Source organism: Saccopteryx bilineata, chromosome 11 (genome assembly GCF_036850765.1).
Source record: "Saccopteryx bilineata isolate mSacBil1 chromosome 11, mSacBil1_pri_phased_curated, whole genome shotgun sequence".
Classification (NCBI taxonomy): domain Eukaryota; kingdom Metazoa; phylum Chordata; class Mammalia; order Chiroptera; family Emballonuridae; genus Saccopteryx; species Saccopteryx bilineata.
This window is the reverse complement of record NC_089500.1, coordinates 51,122,996-51,142,189: the sequence shown is the minus strand read 5'-3', so window position 1 is coordinate 51,142,189 and position 19,194 is coordinate 51,122,996. Positions and strand designations below refer to the sequence as shown.

At 41.1% G+C, this 19,194-nt stretch overlaps 1 protein-coding gene and 1 long non-coding RNA gene across 3 annotated transcripts in view; one reads left to right on the top strand and one right to left on the bottom strand.

The window, feature by feature from the left end:
- Window positions 1–19,194, top strand: part of MYOM1 (myomesin 1) — a 164,033-nt gene that overhangs the window by 104,663 nt on the left and 40,176 nt on the right. For both annotated transcript variants that reach the window (XM_066246490.1, XM_066246491.1), the window contains 2 exons: window positions 1,080–1,264; window positions 7,909–8,023. In XM_066246490.1, coding sequence (XP_066102587.1) covers window positions 1,080–1,264; window positions 7,909–8,023 — 300 coding nt within the window. The remainder of the gene's footprint in view (window positions 1–1,079; window positions 1,265–7,908; window positions 8,024–19,194) is intronic.
- LOC136315161 (uncharacterized) overlaps window positions 1–19,194 on the bottom strand; it is a 62,143-nt gene that overhangs the window by 37,287 nt on the left and 5,662 nt on the right. The window lies entirely within an intron of this gene.

Sequence of the window (19,194 nt, the reverse complement as noted above, 5' to 3'; positions counted from 1 at the left end):
CAATAGAATTTTTTAAAAACTAAGAATGAATGAGGTAAATGAGTGCAAACGACCTGGCAGTGTTTGGCATAAATTCAGGGCTCTCAGAATTTATTTGGTGAAAGTTCTTTGTAAACAATAACCATAGTTTCTTTTTTACCCCTATGGAATATATGCTTTACAGGAAAAGTTTCCCTCCAGTGGGGGGTTATTTTGTAATATATCCTTTTTCCCTTTAATAAGAAATACTACCCATCTATATTTATTTATATGCCATCAGATAGAGTTGCTTTCCTCATGCTAATTTGAGATGTGGAAGAACGTTCAGATTATTATCCAAAAATAATCTGAAACTGATCTGCAACCAAATTAAACTGTTCTGATAAAAGGTGAGAAACACAGGCCTGAGAACATCCTGAAGGCAAGTTTTATCCAGCCTTTGAGGAGCATCTTGAACTGACCTTAACTACCTGATGCCTATGATGGGTCTTAATAGTTTGATGTAGAGCCATTGAGGAAACTTGATATGAAGTGACACAAAATACCTATGTCCACATAGGTATTTTTACTTCTTCAAAGCAGAATTTAAAAAGGGGGAGGCCCTGGCCGGTTGGCTCAGTGGTAGAGCGTCGGCCTGGCGTGCAAGGGGTCCCGGGTTCGATTCCTGGCCAGGGCACACAGGAGAAGCGCCCATCTGCTTCTCCACCCCTCCCCCTCTCCTTCCTCTCTGTCTCTCTCTTCCCCTCCTGCAGCCAAGGCTCCATTGGAGCAAAGATGGCCCGGGCGCTGGGGATGGCTCCTTGGCCTCTGCCCCAGGCGCTAGAGTGGCTCTGGTCGCAACAGAGCGACGCCCCGGAGGGGCAGAGCATCGCCCCCTGGTGGGCGTGCCGGGTGGATCCCTGTCGGGCGCATGCGGGAGTCTGTCTGACTGTCCCCGTTTCCAGCTTCGGAAAAATACAAAAAAAGGGGGGGGGGGAGAACACCAGCATCAGATTCAGCTGTAACACCTTAAATATGATCCTAGATTTACACATACTGTATTTGAATTTTCTCGCCTCCGTTATGATTTTCACACACTGGTCTCTCTCTCTCTTTCTCAGGACCACCACACAGTCTCAAGTACAGCGAGGTCAGGAAAACCTCCCTGGTTCTGCAGTGGAAGCCTCCAGTCTACTCCGGACGGACTCCGGTCACTGGTTACTTTGTGGACGTGAAGGAGGCCCAAGCCAAAGATGACCAGTGGCGAGGACTCAATGAGGCAGCTATTAAAAACTTATACCTGAGGGTAAGGAGATGATCACAGTTTGAGAAACCTGTTTAGAAAGAAAAAAGGCTCTTCTAATGATATTAACTTTAAAGTTAGCAAGGTTAAAAAAAACATCCCTGGGCCCTGGCCGGTTGGCTCAGTGGTAGAGCGTCAGCCTGGCATGCAGAAGCCCCAGGTTCGATTCCCGGCCAGGGCACACAGGAGAGGCGCCCATCTGCTTCTCCACCCCTCCCCCTCTCCTTCCTCTCTGTCTCTCTCTTCCCCTCCCGCAGCCGAGGCTCCATTGGAGCAAAGATGGCCTGGGCGCTGGGGATGGCTCCTTGGCCTCTGCCCCAGGCGCTAGAGTGGCTCTGGTCGCGAAGGAGCAATGCCCCTGAGGGGCAGAGCGTCACCCCCTGGTGGGCAGAGTGTTGCCCCCTGGTGGGCGTGCTGGGTGGATCCCGGTCGGGCGCATGCGGGAGTCTGTCTGTCTCTCCCCGTTTCCAGCTTCAGAAAAATACAAAAACAAACAAACAAACAAAAAAAAAACCATCCCTGCTTTGTTCTTCCATTGGGCTCCTGGTAAGATTTCATTAGGCAGTGGTTGGAGTTTGGGAATGTGTCTGATGCTTAAAACGATTTGGTTGTATTTAACCTAAGCCCCTTAGCCTAGCTTTGGAAAACACCCCCAGGTTCCCATCTCTCTCGTCGCTCCCTTCTTACCCCTACTCACCACCTCACGTTTTTGTTACTCACGGTCTAAAACACTTTTACTTACCACTCCTCAAAGGTGACTTTTTTATTCCTACCTCTAATGTTTTTGAAGGTTGTTTTTGACTTGAAGGTCTATTTTTACAGGCTTCATGCCAATTATCTTTTAACTGCTGATTCTTTTGAGTGTTGCCCTCTCTCACTTAACCTGCTTCCTCACGCTTGTGCTTCTGTGAACTCTCAGAGGCCAGTGGCACGGGTTCTCTTCACCTTATCCTCCCCCTCATCCATGGCATTGCCTTTCAGAGTCCTCTAGTGTTCTAACTGAACCGATTCCTAACTCTATCTACCAAACACTGTTCTGCTGACGCCACTGAATCTCCCACTTGTATCAAATGGAAATCTCAAAACAACATTTTCCCTTACTGCCAGCAATATCCAGACACCCTGAATCTACAGTAGAGCCTCAGAAACTGGGGAAGTATAATTCTGGTTCTTGTTCCTTCGAAGGAAATGTGGCTTCATCACAATCATACAGAAAGCAAAGCACTGCATTCAGTGTGCGGCCTTATCTGTTGGCAGAGTAGGCCACTGCCTAGAGGGTGGGCTTTGGAAGATATTCAAAGCATACCTGCTCTAAAAGACCTCTCCCGTCAACCTGCCACTATGGACTAAAGTTCATACCACCTGTCAGCTACTCTCTAGAGTAAAGGCATTTACAGTCCCTATAAAAAAAATGTAAAGATAGTCTCCAGGAGAAATGACCCTTAAACCATTATACTCAATATGCCTTTAACTCAATTCAGCATAGGCCAGGTGGTGTTCTACCTTTTACAAAACCCTGAGGAGATAAGAAAGGTCACATTTCATGGGGACAAGAAAAGGTTAAGGGAGGTCTGGAGTCTAGGATGCTGTTTAATTGTCCCGATGAGTCAGAAGGCCTCCAGATGCAAGGGAACCCCCAAAGCCCATGTAAAATAAAAGGTGGACGCATCCTGGATAGTGGTGGTGACCGTTTGTGGTCAGGATGATTTTTAGTCAGTCTGTGGAGCACGGAGTCCTGAGAGCCCGAGGTTGGACCTGAGGGGGTGGAGCAAACCAGGAGTGAGAGGCCAAGCAAGAAAGACCAAGAGCCCGGAGAAAACGGGCAGGAAAAAAAAAAGAATAGAATTAAAACACATCAAAGAATGGTTATTGTCCCTCATTTTTTTTCTTAAAGGCAAATTTGGAAGAGAGAGAGAGAGAGAGAGACTGAGGTTGAGTGTGCCTCACAAACCAAAGAAATGATATTAGAGTTTGGCCACAGTGTTTACAGTGAAAATAGAATTATTGATTTTTCTGCTTATAAACTGATATATGCCCAAGATGAAAATTTCAGATGGTAAAAGGCATAAAGAACAAGGAAGATGTCCTATAATCTCTATACTCATTTTGATGTAGACTCACTCCTCCAAATGCTTTATATGCAGAAAAATTTTAAGTCCGAAATGGATTTTTAAAATGTACATGTTAAAAAGTTTAGTCTGGTATACATTATGTGAGGCCGGGAGGGATAGCTCCACGAATGGGAGGACCTGAGCACAGTGCAGCTGGAGCACACGTGCTCCAGCTTTCTCCTGGGAGCACCCATGTTCACCTCAGCGCCAAGTGCCGAGGGTTCTCGAGAGAGAGGGAAAGATATGTTACTTTCAACCAAAAAAGGTTGAACCAAACAGAGCTCCCTGTATTCCTTTTATATAGGCAATCATAGTCTGGAGAAGCTATACGATGAGAAGGGAGTGAATATTGGAAGGGTGGGTGACATGAATGGAGAAGGCAAGGAGATGCAATTCTTTCAAAAATTATAGGGAAGGGAAAAATAAGAAAGATTGATATGTGTAGATTACATATCGCTTCTGCTTTAAGGCCAGCGGTCATTGTTCCTGTGGCAATGGAAGAGAGGAAGGGTGTTACTGTCACCCCAGTGACTAGACACTATGATGTGGATCCAAATTCCTGGGTCATGATGCAAAAGTCTGACTCACAGCCACATATTACCTGAGTGGCAGGTACAGATGTGGCAGGTGCCTGGCAACTGCTCTGTTTTTCTCTCAACAAGGAAATGTTTCTGTTCCTTTCTATAAATCCATACTTGCCTGACATGATTTCTAAACATAGCATTTAAATACATCGAACTCCTGTGCATTTAGCCTGTCTTTAAAATCAAGTTCATTTACAGATCAGAATTCACTTCAAACTCTATTAGCTACAGTGAAAGCTATCACTACATAGTGACATTTCATTATCATAAATGCAATACAATTAAATAATTAGATTAAAACCCTAATAATTTAATATAGAGCTCATTTAAATGCATGGACATGAACATTTTACTTAGTTAAATAAATGTGTTCTATCTTTGATATAATTCACATTTTTGGATATTGATCTCTATCACAACATTATGGGGGGAAATTACACCCCCTGTGTGCAATAAATTCCTCTTTAAAATAAAATATAGCTTAAATCTCACATATTTTAAAAAGAAAAAGATAATTCTTGGTTAAATTTTAAAATTTTTATAATAATAATGAGACTTGCTAAACCCCAAAATAGTCACAAAAAACTATGAAGTGAAACTGTCATATAAAACATATAATAAAATTTTAATAACCCTTATACTCTTATAACTTTAGCTCAGTGACATACATGTATAATCGTTTCTCAGCAAACATCTTCTTGATTATTAAAAATGTGGGGGTTTAGAATTTGAAACCAAGGTGGGAATAGAGGACACATACCTCAACATATTTAACACCGATATAACATATCCATAGCTAATATCATACTCCATGGGCAAAAGATAAAATGGTTTCCCTTAAAATCAGAAACAACACAGGCATGTCTGCTTTCATCTCTCTCATTCAACACAGTACTGGCAGTACAGTACTAGCCATAGCAATCAGACAAGAAAAAGAAAGAAAAGATATATAAATTGGAAAACTCATTATTTGCAGATGACATGATCCTGTATATAGAAAACCCCAAAAAACTCTACCATAAACTACTGGAACTGATAAATAAATTCAGTAAAGTAGCAAAATACAAAATTAATTTGTAGAAATTGTTGGCATTTTTATATAATAATGAACTATCAGAAAGAGAAACTAAAGAAACAATCCCATTTATAGTTACATTAAACAATAAAATAAAATACCATGGAATAAATGTAAAAGACCCGTACTTGGAAAATTATAAGACGCTGAAGAAGGAAACTGAAGAAGGATACAAATAAGTGAAAGCAAATACTGTGTCCCTGGATAAGAATAATTAATATCATTAAAATGTCCATACTACCTAAAGTAATTTATAGATTTCATCGCAATTCCTATCAAGATACCAATGACCTATTTCCCATAACTAGAACAAATATTCCAAAAATTTATATGGAACCACAGAAGACCCTAACTAGCCTCAAAAATCTTGAGAAAAAGGAACAAAGTTGGAGACATCATGCCACCAGAAATCAAACTATTCAAGGCCATAATAATTAAAACAGCATTGTATTGGCACAAGAATAAACATATAGATCCATGGAACAAAATAGAGAGTCCAGGAATAAACTTACACCTTTATGGTCAATTAACACTTGATGAAGGAGGCAAGAACATGCAGTGAGGTAATGACAGTCTATTCAATAAACAGTGTTAGGAAAATTGTACAGATACATGCAAAAAAAATAAAACAACAAGACCACCTTTTTATATCATGCACAAGAATAAATGCAAAATGGATTAAAGACTTAAATGAAGACTCATACTCATAAAACTTCTAGAAAAAATGCTAAAATCTTGGGCACTTCTTAGTAATATTTTTTTCTGATATATTTCTCTGGGCAAGTGAAACAAAAGAAAAATAAATAAATGTGACTACATCAAACTAAAAAGATTTTGCATAGCAAAGTAAATCAACAAAATGAAAAGAACACACTGAATGTAAGAGCATGTTCACCAATGTACACATGATAAAGGCTTCATAACCAAAATTTACAAGGAACTTATAAAACTCAACACCAAAAACAAGCAATCCAATTAAGAAATCAGCAAAGAACCTGAGTAGACACTTCTCCAAAGAAGAAATACTGATGGCCAATAGACATATGAAAAGATGCTCAGCTTTGGCCAGTTGGCTCAGCGGTAGAGTGTCAGCCTGGTGTGAAAGTCTCAGGTTCAATTCCTGGTCAGGGCACACAGGAGAAGCGCCCATCTGCTTCTCCACCCTTTTCTTTATCTCTATCTCTCTACTTTATCTCTATCTCTCTCTTCCCCTCCCGCAGTCAAGGCCCCACTGGAACAAAGTTGGCCCAGGTGCTGAGGATGGCTCCATGGCCTCTGCCTTAGGTGCTAGAATGGCTCCAGTCACAATGAAGCTGCCATGAACCAGCACAGCTAGTAACTGTGTAGGTCCTGAGTGAGAACAGTGCGGAATTAAGAAATAAACAAGAGAGAAAAAAGGATAGGATCGGGAGGCCTCTGCAAGCTGATGGCAAGCCAGAGCAAAAGCCACGACCCTGGTCAGCTTTATTATATAGTGTAGAGCCATATGGAAATGAGGAAGTCTCTGATACAAAGTCACACATCTGAGGCATAAACAGGAATCCTCATAAGAGTGCACCACCCCTCACCATGCAATAGTCAAGGGTCTGGGGAAAAGCTTAGTCTTAAAAAGGTGTGGGGAAGATCTTAGTCTTAACATGGGGGGGGGGGGGAAGAGCTTAGTCTTAAACTAAGCTCTAGGCTATAAGGACTTTGTCAGCTTACAGCCTGTCTCCCATACAGAGCAATGCCTCAGATGGGCAGAGCATCGCCCCATGGTGGGCTTGCCAGGTGGATCCCGGTCGGGCGCATCTGGGAGTCTGTCCCTGCCTCCCTGCTTCTTACTTCAGAAAAATACAAAAGAAAAAAAAAAAGGAAGAAAGAAAAGATGCTCACTGTCACTAATCATCAGAGAAATGCAAATTAAAACCATAATGAGATATCACCTCACCCCTGTCAGAATAGCTGTCATCAATAAATCAGCAAACAAGTGTTGGCAAGGGTGTGGAGAAAAGGAAACCCTTGTGCACTGTTGGTGGCAATGCAGATCGGCGCAGCCACTGTAGAAAACAGTATGGAGTGTTCTCAAAAAATTAAAAACAGAACTGCTTTATGACCCAGTGATTCCACTTCTGGGAACGTATTTGAAGAAACGTGAATTCAAAAGAATATCTGCACCCCTCCACTCATTGCAGCATTATTTACAATGCCCAGGGTTTGGAAGCAGCCCAGGTGTCTATCAGTAGGTGAGTGAATAAAAAAGCAGTGGTCCATTTACACAATGGAAATACCCCTAAGCTGTAAGAAAGAAAGAAATCTTACGTTTTGCAACAGCATGGATGGACCTGGAGAGGATTATGCTGTGTGAAACAAGCCAGTCAGGGAAAGATAAATATCATACAATTTCACTTCTATGTTGAACCTAATGAACAAAATAAACATAAAAACTAGAAACAGACTCAAAAATAGAAAACAGACCGTCAGCTCTCAGAGGAGAGGGATGTTAGAGGGCTGAGTGAAAAAAAGTGAAAGGATTAAGGGAAAAACCTCACAGACACAGACAACGGTGTGGTTATTATCGGGAGTAGGGGCGGGGACATAGAAGAGGGTACAGGGGATCCATGGTGACAGGGACTTGACTTGGGATGGTGACAGTGCAATACAATATACCGATAATGTATTATTATAGAATTGTATACTTGAAACCTGTATAATTTTATTAGCCAATGTCACCTGAATATATTCAATATAAATTTTATTTTCAAAAACTGCATATAAGTTGACTCGTATTTCAAACCTGTGCTGTTCCAGGATCCACTGGAAATCGTTATGACAGAGAAAGAGCACTTCAGTTTAAATGACACAAAACACCCATTGAATTTACTCCTGCTTTTCCAGGTGCAAGGCCTCAAGGAAGGTGTCAGCTATGTGTTCCGTGTTCGAGCCATAAACCAGGCAGGTGTTGGCAAGCCATCCGACCTTGCAGGGCCTGTGGTGGCAGAAACTCATCCAGGTGGGCTTTGGCTTTTTCGTGAAAATTAATCTCATGTGTGTAAGATACCAAAGGAACATTCAACCTGTGTTTTTCCTAGTTTTCAAAATCATCTATATATGGCTATTTGAATAATTGATAAGTATGACCTTAGGCATGACAGTCATTTACCGCATCATAGGAGCCTCACTGCAGGGTGAGCCGGGTGTGAAGTGGTCCAGGGTTATTCTGGCTCGTACCTAAAAATAGGGACGTTCTTGATCAAACTATGGGTCTTGGGCTGACTGTTTCAAGCATGCATTCCTAGGACATTATTTTTATTATACCATGGCCCTAAAGTCCCACAAGAATAATATTTTTCCAATCATAGGGAGAGCTGGAACAGTGATTAGCAAGCAAAGTCCTTAAACAAAAGTAAGATTTTTAAAGTAAGTTAAACTATGGATCAGCATACTTTTTCTGTGAAGGGTCAGATAATAAATATTGGGACGCTGTAACCGTATGGTTCCTGTTGCAACATTCAACCCTGCCATTGCACAAAATCCACCACAGACAATACATAAACGGGTGATCATGACTATATGCCAATAAAACTTTCTTGTATACATTGTATGCATTATATAATATAATTATTATATGTATTATGAAATTTGAATTTTAAATAACTTCACACGTCCTGAAATATTAATCTTCTTTTGATATTTTTCATCTGCTTAAAAATGTGAAACCTATTCTTCTTAGCTTGCAAGCCATAGAAAAAGAGGCAATGGGCCAGATTTAGCCTATAGGTCGTAGATTGCTAGCCCCCGGGTTAAACTAACAGTAGCCCTAACTGAATGATCTATAGAGTTGAGACAGCCCTCACTTCCCAGTTCTAAGAGATACTGTGATTGGAACTAGGGAAGATACTCTGTCCCTTTGTTATGGGAACAAAGTTTATAGTGTTCACTCTGCAGATAATAACTATTTGTTTTGTCATTTAACCTCTATCACTTTTCAAAGTTGTATATTTCAGTTCATTAAAGTCGCATAAAAGACTGAAAATGGGAGAGGATAAAATAAATATTAACCAGTTATTTTAAGTTTACATTCATTCTAGTTCAAGCACTTTCATGTTAATTTATCCTTATTTTCAGATTGAAATAAAGAGCAGATAAATAATGTAGGATTTATTTTCTTGATGAGAAAAGAATGTAAATTCAGAAAACTCTGCTCTCACTTTGTTATATGGAAAGTACGTCAAATGTACCCTTTGAGAAAATACGTGTCCCTTTCATCCTATTACTTTAAATACTGCTTTCAGCTATTCTTATAACTACCCACTAGAGCTAAGTGGGACAGAAGCAACTTTTTATACCAAGTTCCCTTTGCAAAATTTCATGAGAAAACAGAAAAATGCTAGGAAAATGTCCGCTAAGTAAAAGGTAACACAAGAAGACACCGACACACATATTCCTGTAGAAATCAGATCCTTCGTGTGCCCATTGTTAGGAAATACAAGGTGGCAAATGGATGGGTAAAAGGACCTACCTGCAGTGTCTACCCTTGTGAGAAGAACAACTCGATTTCTGTAAAAGCAAATTCTTTATCTTGTCATGGCTAAGTTAAAGCACTGGAATCCAAATCTGACTGAAGAAAGCTTCAATTGATTTATTATTTTCTCATCAATAACCTCACAATAAAAGAAGGAAATCTTACCTTTTGCGATGGCATGGGTGGACCTGGAGACTATTATGCTAAGTGAAATAAGCCAGGCAGCGAAAGACAAATATCATATGACCTCACTCATTTGAGGAATCCAATGAACAATGTGAACTAAGGAATGGAATAGAGGCAGAGGCGGAGTCACAGGGAGCAGAGGGACAGCTGTCAGAGGGAAGGGGGGTGAAGGGATGGATCAGAGAAGGTGAAGGGATTAGTGAAACTCTATATACATAACACATAGATACAGATAACAGGACAGCAGGTCCCAGAGGGAAGGGGGGCAGGAGTTGGGAGGAGGGGGACAAAGGGGGTATAGAAAGGGACATGGTGGAGGGGGGGGAGAGAGGGAGGCTGTTGTATTCAGTGGGACGCTTGAATCCATTTAACACAATAAATTAAGATTAATTTTTTAAAAATCAACTGGGGAAAAAAAAGAAATAACTTCAGGATGGCAGGTGGCCACACATGGCATAACAGAACCTTCACTATGAAGATGTTACCACCAAAAAAGGATCTCCTGGGTAGCTCCTGGGCAGTAGTTTTGTTTCATTGATTTGGAATAAGGCACCAAAAGTCATTTTTTAAATAACCGTTCCATTCCCAGAATATAACTACAAACAACCAGCTGCAGACATTAATACGCTACACAGCACCAGATTAGCTTGCTTGGGAACCCCTGGGCCACAGCCTGGGAAAGCCAGAGTTTATAACCAGAGAGCTCTCTAGGTATTCATAAAAATATTTTTCCACAGCTAAATAGGCTATAAGCTAGGTATTAAGGTTTTATAACTCCTTGTAAAAAACTTACATGTAGGTTAAGGTTGTCTGTGTTTATTAATTTTGTTAAAAACTGCCCTGGCCGGTTGGCTCAGCGGTAGAGCGTCGGCCTGGTGTGCGGGGGACCCGGGTTCGATTCCCGGCCAGGGCACATAGGAGAAGCGCCCATTTGCCTCTCCACCCCCCCCTCCTTCCTCTCTGTCTCTCTCTTCCCCTCCCGCAGCCAAGGCTCCATTGGAGCAAAGATGGCCCGGGCGCTGGGGATGGCTCCTTGGCCTCTGCCCCAGGCGCTAGAGTGGCTCTGGTTGCACCCCCTGGAGGGGCAGAGCATCGGCCCCTGGTGGGCATAGCATCGCCCCTGGTGGGCGTGCCGGGTGGATCCTGGTTGGGCGCATGCGGGAGTCTGTCTGACTGTCTATCCCCATTTCCAGCTTCAGAAAAATACAAACAAACAAAAATCTAACATATTGGCCCTGGCCGGTTGGCTCAGTGGTAGAGCGTTGGCCTGGCATGCAGAAGTCCCAGGTTCGATTCCCAGCCAGGGCACACAGGAGAAGCGCCCATTTGCTTCTCCACCCCTCCCCCTCTCCTTCCTCTCTGTCTCTCTCTTCCCCTCCCGCAGCCGAGGCTCCATTGGAGCAAAGATGGCCCAGGTGCTGGGGATGGCTCCTTGGCCTCTGTCCCAGGCGCTAGAGTGGCTCTGGTCGTGACAGACCGACGCCCCCTGGTGGGCAGAGCGACGCCCCTGGTGGGCATGCCGGGTGGATCCCGGTCGGGCGCATGTGGGAGTCTGTCTGACTGTCTCTCCCCGTTTACAGCTTCAGAAAAATACAAAAAAAAAAAAAAATTAACATTATTTTTACCCAGATATTTATTTTTATGTTAGAATGGATGGGAAGGGGGTGGTGAGCCTGTTATCAATTTCAAGATTTGGGATGTAAAACTCAAATTGCTATATATTTCAGAAGAATGACTTTTTTTTGTAATGCATTATTAGTATATCTGATAGAAAATAAAGCTTATCATGTAACAGCAAACCTCAAATATATCTAACAGGACACCTCAAGTGCAATTTAAATTCCAGTTAAAGTTAACCCACTGGGGTTGGTAAGATTACTGGTCTCCCTTTGATGTCAACAGATAAGCCAGCAGAAATAGCTTAGCACTGCCACAGTCTAGTAGGGGTCTAGAAAATGGACTAAGTGCCATAATCTACTGAGAAACCTATTAGCTAAAAATGCTTATGAGAAGAATAAGCTGAAAAATATTTAGTATATATTTGTTGGTGCACAAAAGGCACTTCTGTTCTTGATATTTTAATTTATCCAACAGTATGTGTGTTGATTGAATAGGCCCGGGGTGTGGTTGGAGGCAAGGTGAGCCAGGTCAGACGGGAGACAAGAAAGAGGCCTGCCAAGGTGTAGCAGGTGATCCGGAGGGCAACCAGTAACTGGCAGGACAGGCTGCAGGTGTTCTCCAGGTGATGGCCGGGACACTTCGGGTAATGGCCGAAAGAACCCGGACACAAGGCAGAGTCCCAAACAGAAACTGGGTTACTGAAAGTTAGGACTTGGTCACCTGGAGCAAGGCAGGTTAAAGAACACACACCAGAAGAAATAATGATCGAGGATTGGGTTGGCAACCTACTATCCAATCGCAATTTGTAAAAACTGGTCAGTCATAGAGCCTGGTAGTACTGAGAATGCAAATGTGTGCTCAGAGGCCTAGTGGAGGAGTAGTAAAGGATTCTGAAGGAGGAAGCTGGCCGACTATTAAAAAATTAGGTCAACTGGAGAGGCCCTGTATAGGAACTGAGAACCGGGACAGAGTCCAGTGCCCTGAGGCAAAGACCGCAGTGGCTTTACTGATGAAAGTACTGAACACAGTACTGTGCTGAATGCAGCTCAATAGGGATAGAATGAGCAATTCTGATTAATCAGTAGGTGGGGACATTTGAGCTACTCCCTTGCCCTTTTATCTGCTCTAAAGAAGTTCCCCTTCCTGACTTTTTCATTCTCTTCTCCTCATTCTCTTCTCTGCTTCCTGACTGCCACGTTTTTGTCCCTGACTCTATTCTGTGTCAATAAATACGTATAAGGACTGGGGGTCAGGGCTGTCTCATGAAACCTGTATAGGGGATTGTGAGGTGGTCTCCCCTGGCTCCCTCAGTGCATACCATGTGGTCTCCACGTAGTCACTGACTCTGTGACAGTCAACTGATTTAGAAAACTGTGCTTGTATTTGCTTAAAAACTGATCTCTTTTGCCCATTAAAACAGTAGTTCTCAATCCTGGCTGTACATTAGAATCATGCCAAGAACTTTCCAGAAACACTGACTGCACTCCAGACTCCATTCCAGGCCAATTATATCAGAACCTCCAGGACTGAGCCTGGGCAGAGATTCATTTTTGTTTGTTTAGCTCTTTGGGTGATGTCCCAGTAGAGCCCAAGCTCTACGTCTATCAGGCATCCCTGATTCGACTTCCCCATGCAGTGGGACACTCCTGCTTATCAGCAGGGCTGGCAGCCTCTTCAAGACTCCTCTTGAGGTGGCTATGAGGATGCTAGTGATAAGTGCCGACACTAACTGCCACAGAAGGAAAGACATGACCGACACACAAATTAGTTGCAAGAATCACACAGGCAATTTATTACTCACAAATCCTTTTGGCGTGCCTGGGTACAGCTTAAGGGAGCCCTATTGTTGTGCTCCTCTCGGCTGGCTTTGGTCAAAGCTCAGAGCGGCATGGAGACAGTCCACATCAACGTTGGAGTCTGGGTGACTACCGCAGCAGGGGCCCCTCAGCTTTAGTACCCTTTCTGGCCAACGCCTTCTAACAGGTGTCAATCTACAGGATTATCATCTCAAACTACCTTTTTGGGAGTTCCTCGCAGGAAACCCCTTTTATGTTAATCTACTGAAATGTTACATCAAACCACTTTTTAAGATGTTCTTATTTACTTTAACTTACAAAGTTATGACACCAAGCCACTTCTTATCTATGTATAACTTCACACACACACACTAACTGGGCCCTGCTCGAAAGTCAGAGTCTGTTTATCACATCTGCACCCACTATATTAATTCCTATCCAAATGGCATAACTTTATTTAATTTTAATAATTATTTTTAATATTATTTTAATTACTTTTATATATCTTCCATATTTTTGTTTTTTACATTTCTATATATTTAATTACTATAACAATATATTACTACTGAAAGGTATTTCCCACCAAGGAAGAAAGAAGAATGTAGCCACCAAGTGTGGACGAGCAAAAGCTTTATTTAGAGCACGTCCCGGGAGAGATTCACTGGTCCACAAGACAGGGGCCAGGGAAGTCGCACAGTTTCTCCCGGCTGGGGGGAGAGGGGTAATTTATAGCGTAGGTAAGGTGGTGATGGGTTGATATGACATAGTGAAATTTCATTGGCTGACAGATTTTTCAAAATGCTCCTGTGCCGTTTCTTTTGGCGGTCATGGGTGTGGGCAGTTTCGGCCTAAGTCCCCAGACCTGGTTCCTCATGTGACCTTCCCCCATTGCCAACGGACCTCACAACTACAACAGGTAATTACAGGGCAACCAGAGGTGGATTTAACCATGGGCTCACCTGGTGCATGCGCTGGGCCTCAACTTCTGAAGGGCCCCACAAAACCCCAACTTTACACTTTTTTCTAATGACACCAAGTTTGGTTTCATGTGTGCAATTTTAACATTAATAGTACATAATATCTTTTTATTTATTTATTTAAAAATATGGTTAACATGAATTTTTATTTTCCTTGTCTTTCTTTTTTTAAGGGGCTCAATATTTTTTTCTGCAGCCGGGGGCCTCAACCAATCTTAATCTGCCTCTGGCGAATGAACCCAGTTTATAAACTGTGTGTTAGACTGTGGGCTCTTTCAGAATAGGAATTGTCTTTTCTTTCTATGTGCTGAGAGCCTAGTACCTGGTGTGTAGTACTCATTTGTTAAATGAAAAACATAATGAATGACTACCATGTTTTGGCCAGTGAGTATGACTCTGTTTTGAAGCCACAGCTTGTACACTTAACCCTAGTGTTGGTCAAGTAAGTTTGTAAATATGATGTATATGTTTGCTTGCTTATAGTTTGCATTGGGTGTGGGAGACGGACTGTAAGCCGGCAAAGTCATTATAGCCTAATGCTTAGTTTTAAGACTAAGCCCTTCCCGCCATTTTAATCCTAAAATCTTTTCAAAACTAAGCTTTTCCCCACACCCTTGACTGTTGCATGATGTAGGGTGGTGCACTCTCATGAGGAATCCCATTTATGCCTCAGATAAGTGACTTTGTATCAGAGACTTCCTTATTTGTATATTGGATTAAAGGTTTTGATTTCTAAACTATAAAATGGGGCAGACCTGGGGCTCGTGCTCTCTCTCAGTTCCTGAAATTAGCATTGCAGAGGAGAGGCAGCCAAGATGGCGGAGTGCTGAAGGAGAAAGCAGTTTGTGCAGAGAGAAGGAGATTGAGAACAGAGGTGAATAAGGCTGGTGAGGTAGAAACCTTTGATTCTAGGAAACTCAGATAAGTCAGTGGCTTCGGGAGCCCTGAATGGAAAGGGAAGTGTTTCCCACTGTGTGTATTTCTCACCCGCCGGGTGCGAGCTAGGATTAAAGCTAATGGCCCACCAGTTCTTGGCTCCATTGTTTCATTACCGTCTATCCGAATCAAATGTGAAACTGCATGGGCCAGGCGGCTGTGATGGTGGCCATGGCTACTGGCCTTACAGCTAAATACCTTGTAATGAACACCGTGCTTATGAAGGGTGAGCTAGGAAGGAAGTGTCAACAGAGACTACAATGCAGAACCAGTGGTAGGTCAGCTTGCGTTCCCCCATCTTAAATACAGGCGAGCTCAGTGGCACTTGTGACTGATTACATTGATTTGCTTCTATCTCCTATTCTGTCCCACTCTCCAGTTTTTTAAACATCACACATATACACCATGGAGAAAGACAAGTAATGAAAGCTTATGTAAAATAAACAAACAAAGCAGAAACAAACTCATAGGTACAGAGAACAAACTGCTGGTTGCCAGATGGGAGGGGGGTTGGGGGTTGGATGAAAAAGGTGAAGGGATAGAAAAATTGTAAATTGGCAGTGACAAAATAGTCACAGGGATGTGAAGTACAGCATAAGGAGCAGAGTCAATAATATTGTAATAACTATGTATGGTGCCAAGTGGGTACTAGACTTATTGGAGTGATCACTTTGTAAGTTATTTAAGGTGATATGTCATATATGCTGTACACCTGAAACTAATAATACTGTCAACAATAATTGAAAATTTTTTAAAGCTTATAAAACTTATCTATTAATGCTGATGTAAAAGACTAAATTATAGGAGTAAGAATTCTCATATAAGATTATGAAATGTATAGGCAGATGAAAATTTACTGTGATTTTATTCTGCTTTTACATTTTTATTTTTTAAAAAATCATTTTTTGAGGAGGAGAGAAAAGTGAAATAGAATTAGTTTCCAAATAGATTATTTTAGTCCTAGATCATGCCTTGCCCATTCATGTGCAGGGGATGGTAACCAGCCTGCAGGAACCATTATAATGCCACTCCACACAATACTGTATCCCCTCTGTATCCGTATTAAGAATTTGTTTAGGGTTAGGCAGGTGATCAGAGACATCTCTTCTTAAATCCTTTTCAAACCAAAATAATCTCTTTCATTTTCTATAGCCAAATCTCCTGTGCTCTTGAATGGATTCTTCATGTTCTTGAGCTGATCCAAAGGTGGTTTTTGAAAAAAATATAAGTCCTGACAAATGTTGGTCCATTTTTTCCAGCTCAACTCCATGGAAAAGTGAGATGGCCTTTCATCTAGATGAGAATATCAATAGGGATTCCTTTGCTTTGACAGGAAAACATAGCCACTGCCTACCTGTTAATTATGTAAATCATTTTGATCGTACGTTAAGCAGTTTCATAAAATGTGGCTCTTTAGACATTTATGAGTTTAACCATGAATTAAGAGCTGCTCAATGCTTGGCAAGAAGTCAGGCCATGGGACATTCAAAAAAGAAAACTTGAGGATGTTGTAGCTACACCTTTGTCACTCTGCCACTGCACCAGGTTCATCTCCACGGGTATTGTCACCAGTGTTAGCCCGAGGCCTATTAGAAGTGTTGTCATTATGTTGCTCTTGCTTTTTCTAGAGCATTTATGAAAAGAACCATTCATTTGAATGTCATATACCTTTTGTAAAATTGCAGTAGAATTTTTTGCCTACTATGTATCCAGGATACCTTTATTTAAGGAATTCTACCATTAATTCTTCTGATTTTTTAATATGTGGAAATACTGGCCCTTCCAGAAAAACATATATACTGCTTTTATTATACAAAGAGAACTCTACAATCCAACATGTCCTTCCTTTTCAAATAGAAAAATCTCTGAGCTCATTTTTAAATTGTTTTTGTCTACTTTTACATTTTTCCAAGAGATGTCTTTTTTTTTTTTTTTTTTTTATAATTTTATTTTTTTAATGGGGTGACATCAATAAATCAGGATACATATATTCAAAGATAACAAGTCCAGGTTATCTTGTCGTTCAATTATGTTGCATACCCACCACCCAAAGTCAGATTGTCCTCTGTCACCTTCTATCTTGTTTTCTTTGTGCCCCTCCCCACCCCCTATCCCTCTCCCATTCCCCCCTCCCCCCCGTAACCACCACACTCTTGTCAATGTCTCTTTGTTTCAGTATTATGTCCCACCTACGTATGGAATAATACAGTTCCTGGTTTTTTCTGATTTACTTATTTCGCTTCGTATTATGTTATCAAGATCCCACCATTTTGCTGTAAATGTTCCGATGTCATCATTTCTTATGGCTGAGTAGTATTCCATAGTGTATATGTGCCACATCTTCTTTATCCAGTCATCTATTGATGGGCTTTTTGGTTGTTTCCATGTCCTGGCCACTGTGAACAATGCTGCAATAAACATGGGGCTGCATGTGTCTTTACGTATCAATGTTTCTGAGTTTTGGGGATATATACCCAGTAGAGGGATTGCTGGGTCATAAGGTAGTTCTATTTTCAGTTTTTTGAGGAACCACCATACTTTCTTCCATAATGGTTGTACTACTTTACATTCCCACCAACAGTGTATGAGGGTTCCTTTTTCTCCACAGCCTCTCCAACATTTGCTATTACCTGACTTGCTAATAACAGCTAATCGAACAGGTGTGAGGTGGTATCTCATTGCCGTTTTGATTTGCATTTCTCTAATAGCTAAAGAAGATGAGCATCTTTTCATATATCTGTTGGCCATTTGTATTTCTTCCTGGGAGAAGTGTCTATTCATATCCTCTTCCCATTTTTTTATTGGATTGTTTGTTTGTTTGTTGTTGAGTTTTATGAGTTCTTTGTATATTTTGGATATTAGGCCCTTATCTGAGCTGTTGTTTGAAAATATCATTTCCCATTTAGTTGGCTTTCTGTTTATTTTGTTATCAGTTTCTCTTGCTGAGCAAAAACTTCTTAGTCTGATGTAGTCCCATTCATTAATTTTTGCCTTCACTTCTCTTGCCATTGGAGTCAAATTCATAAAATGCTCTTTAAAACCCAGGTCCATGAGTTGAGTACCTATGTCTTCTTCTATGTACTTAATTGTTTCAGGTCTTATGTTTAGATCTTTGATCCATTTTGAGTTAATTTTTGTACAGGGAGAGAGACTGTAGTCCAGTTTCATTCTTTTGCATGTGGCTTTCCAGTTTTCCCAGCACCATTTATTGAAGAGGCTTTTTTTTCTCCATTGTGTGTTGTTGGCCCCTTTATCAAAAATTATTTGACTATATATATGTGGTTTTATTTCTGGACTTTCTATTCTGTTCCATTGGTCTGAATGTCTATTTTTCTGCCAATACCATGCTGTTTTGATTGTCGTGGCCCTATAATAGAGTTTGAAGTCAGGTATTGTTATGCCCCCAGCTTCATTCTTTTTCTTTAGGATTGCTTTGGCTATTCGGGGTTTTTTATAGTTCCATATAAATCTTATGATTTTTTGCTCTATTTCTTTAAAAAACGTCATTGGAAGTTTGATGGGAATTGCATTAAATTTGTATATTGCTTTGGGTAATATAGCCATCTTGATTATATTTATTCTTCCTAGCCAAGAACAAGGTATATTCTTCCATCTCATTATATCTTTTTCGATTTCCCTTAACAATGGTTTATAGTTTTCATTATATAAGTCCTTTACATTCTTTGTTATGTTTATTCCTAAGTATTTTATTTTTTTTGTTGCAATCGTGAAGGGGATTATTCTTTTGAGTTCCTTCTCAGTTGTTTCATTGTTGGCATATAGAAAGGCTATTGACTTCTGTATGTTAATTTTGTATCCTGCGACCTTACTGTATTGGCTTATTGTTTCTAGTAGTCTTTTTGTGGATTCTTTGGGGTTTTCGATGTATAGGATCATATCATCTGCAAAAAGTGATACCTTTACTTCTTCTTTTCCGATATGGATGCCTTTTATTTCTTTGTCTTGTCTGATTGCTGTGGCGAGAACCTCTAGTACCACATTAAATAAGAGTGGAGAGAGTGGACAACCCTGTCTTGTTCCTGATTTAAGGGGGAAAGCCTTCAGTTTAGTGCCATTTAATATGATGTTAGCTGATGGTTTATCATATATGGCCTTTATCATGTTGAGATATTTTCCTTCTATA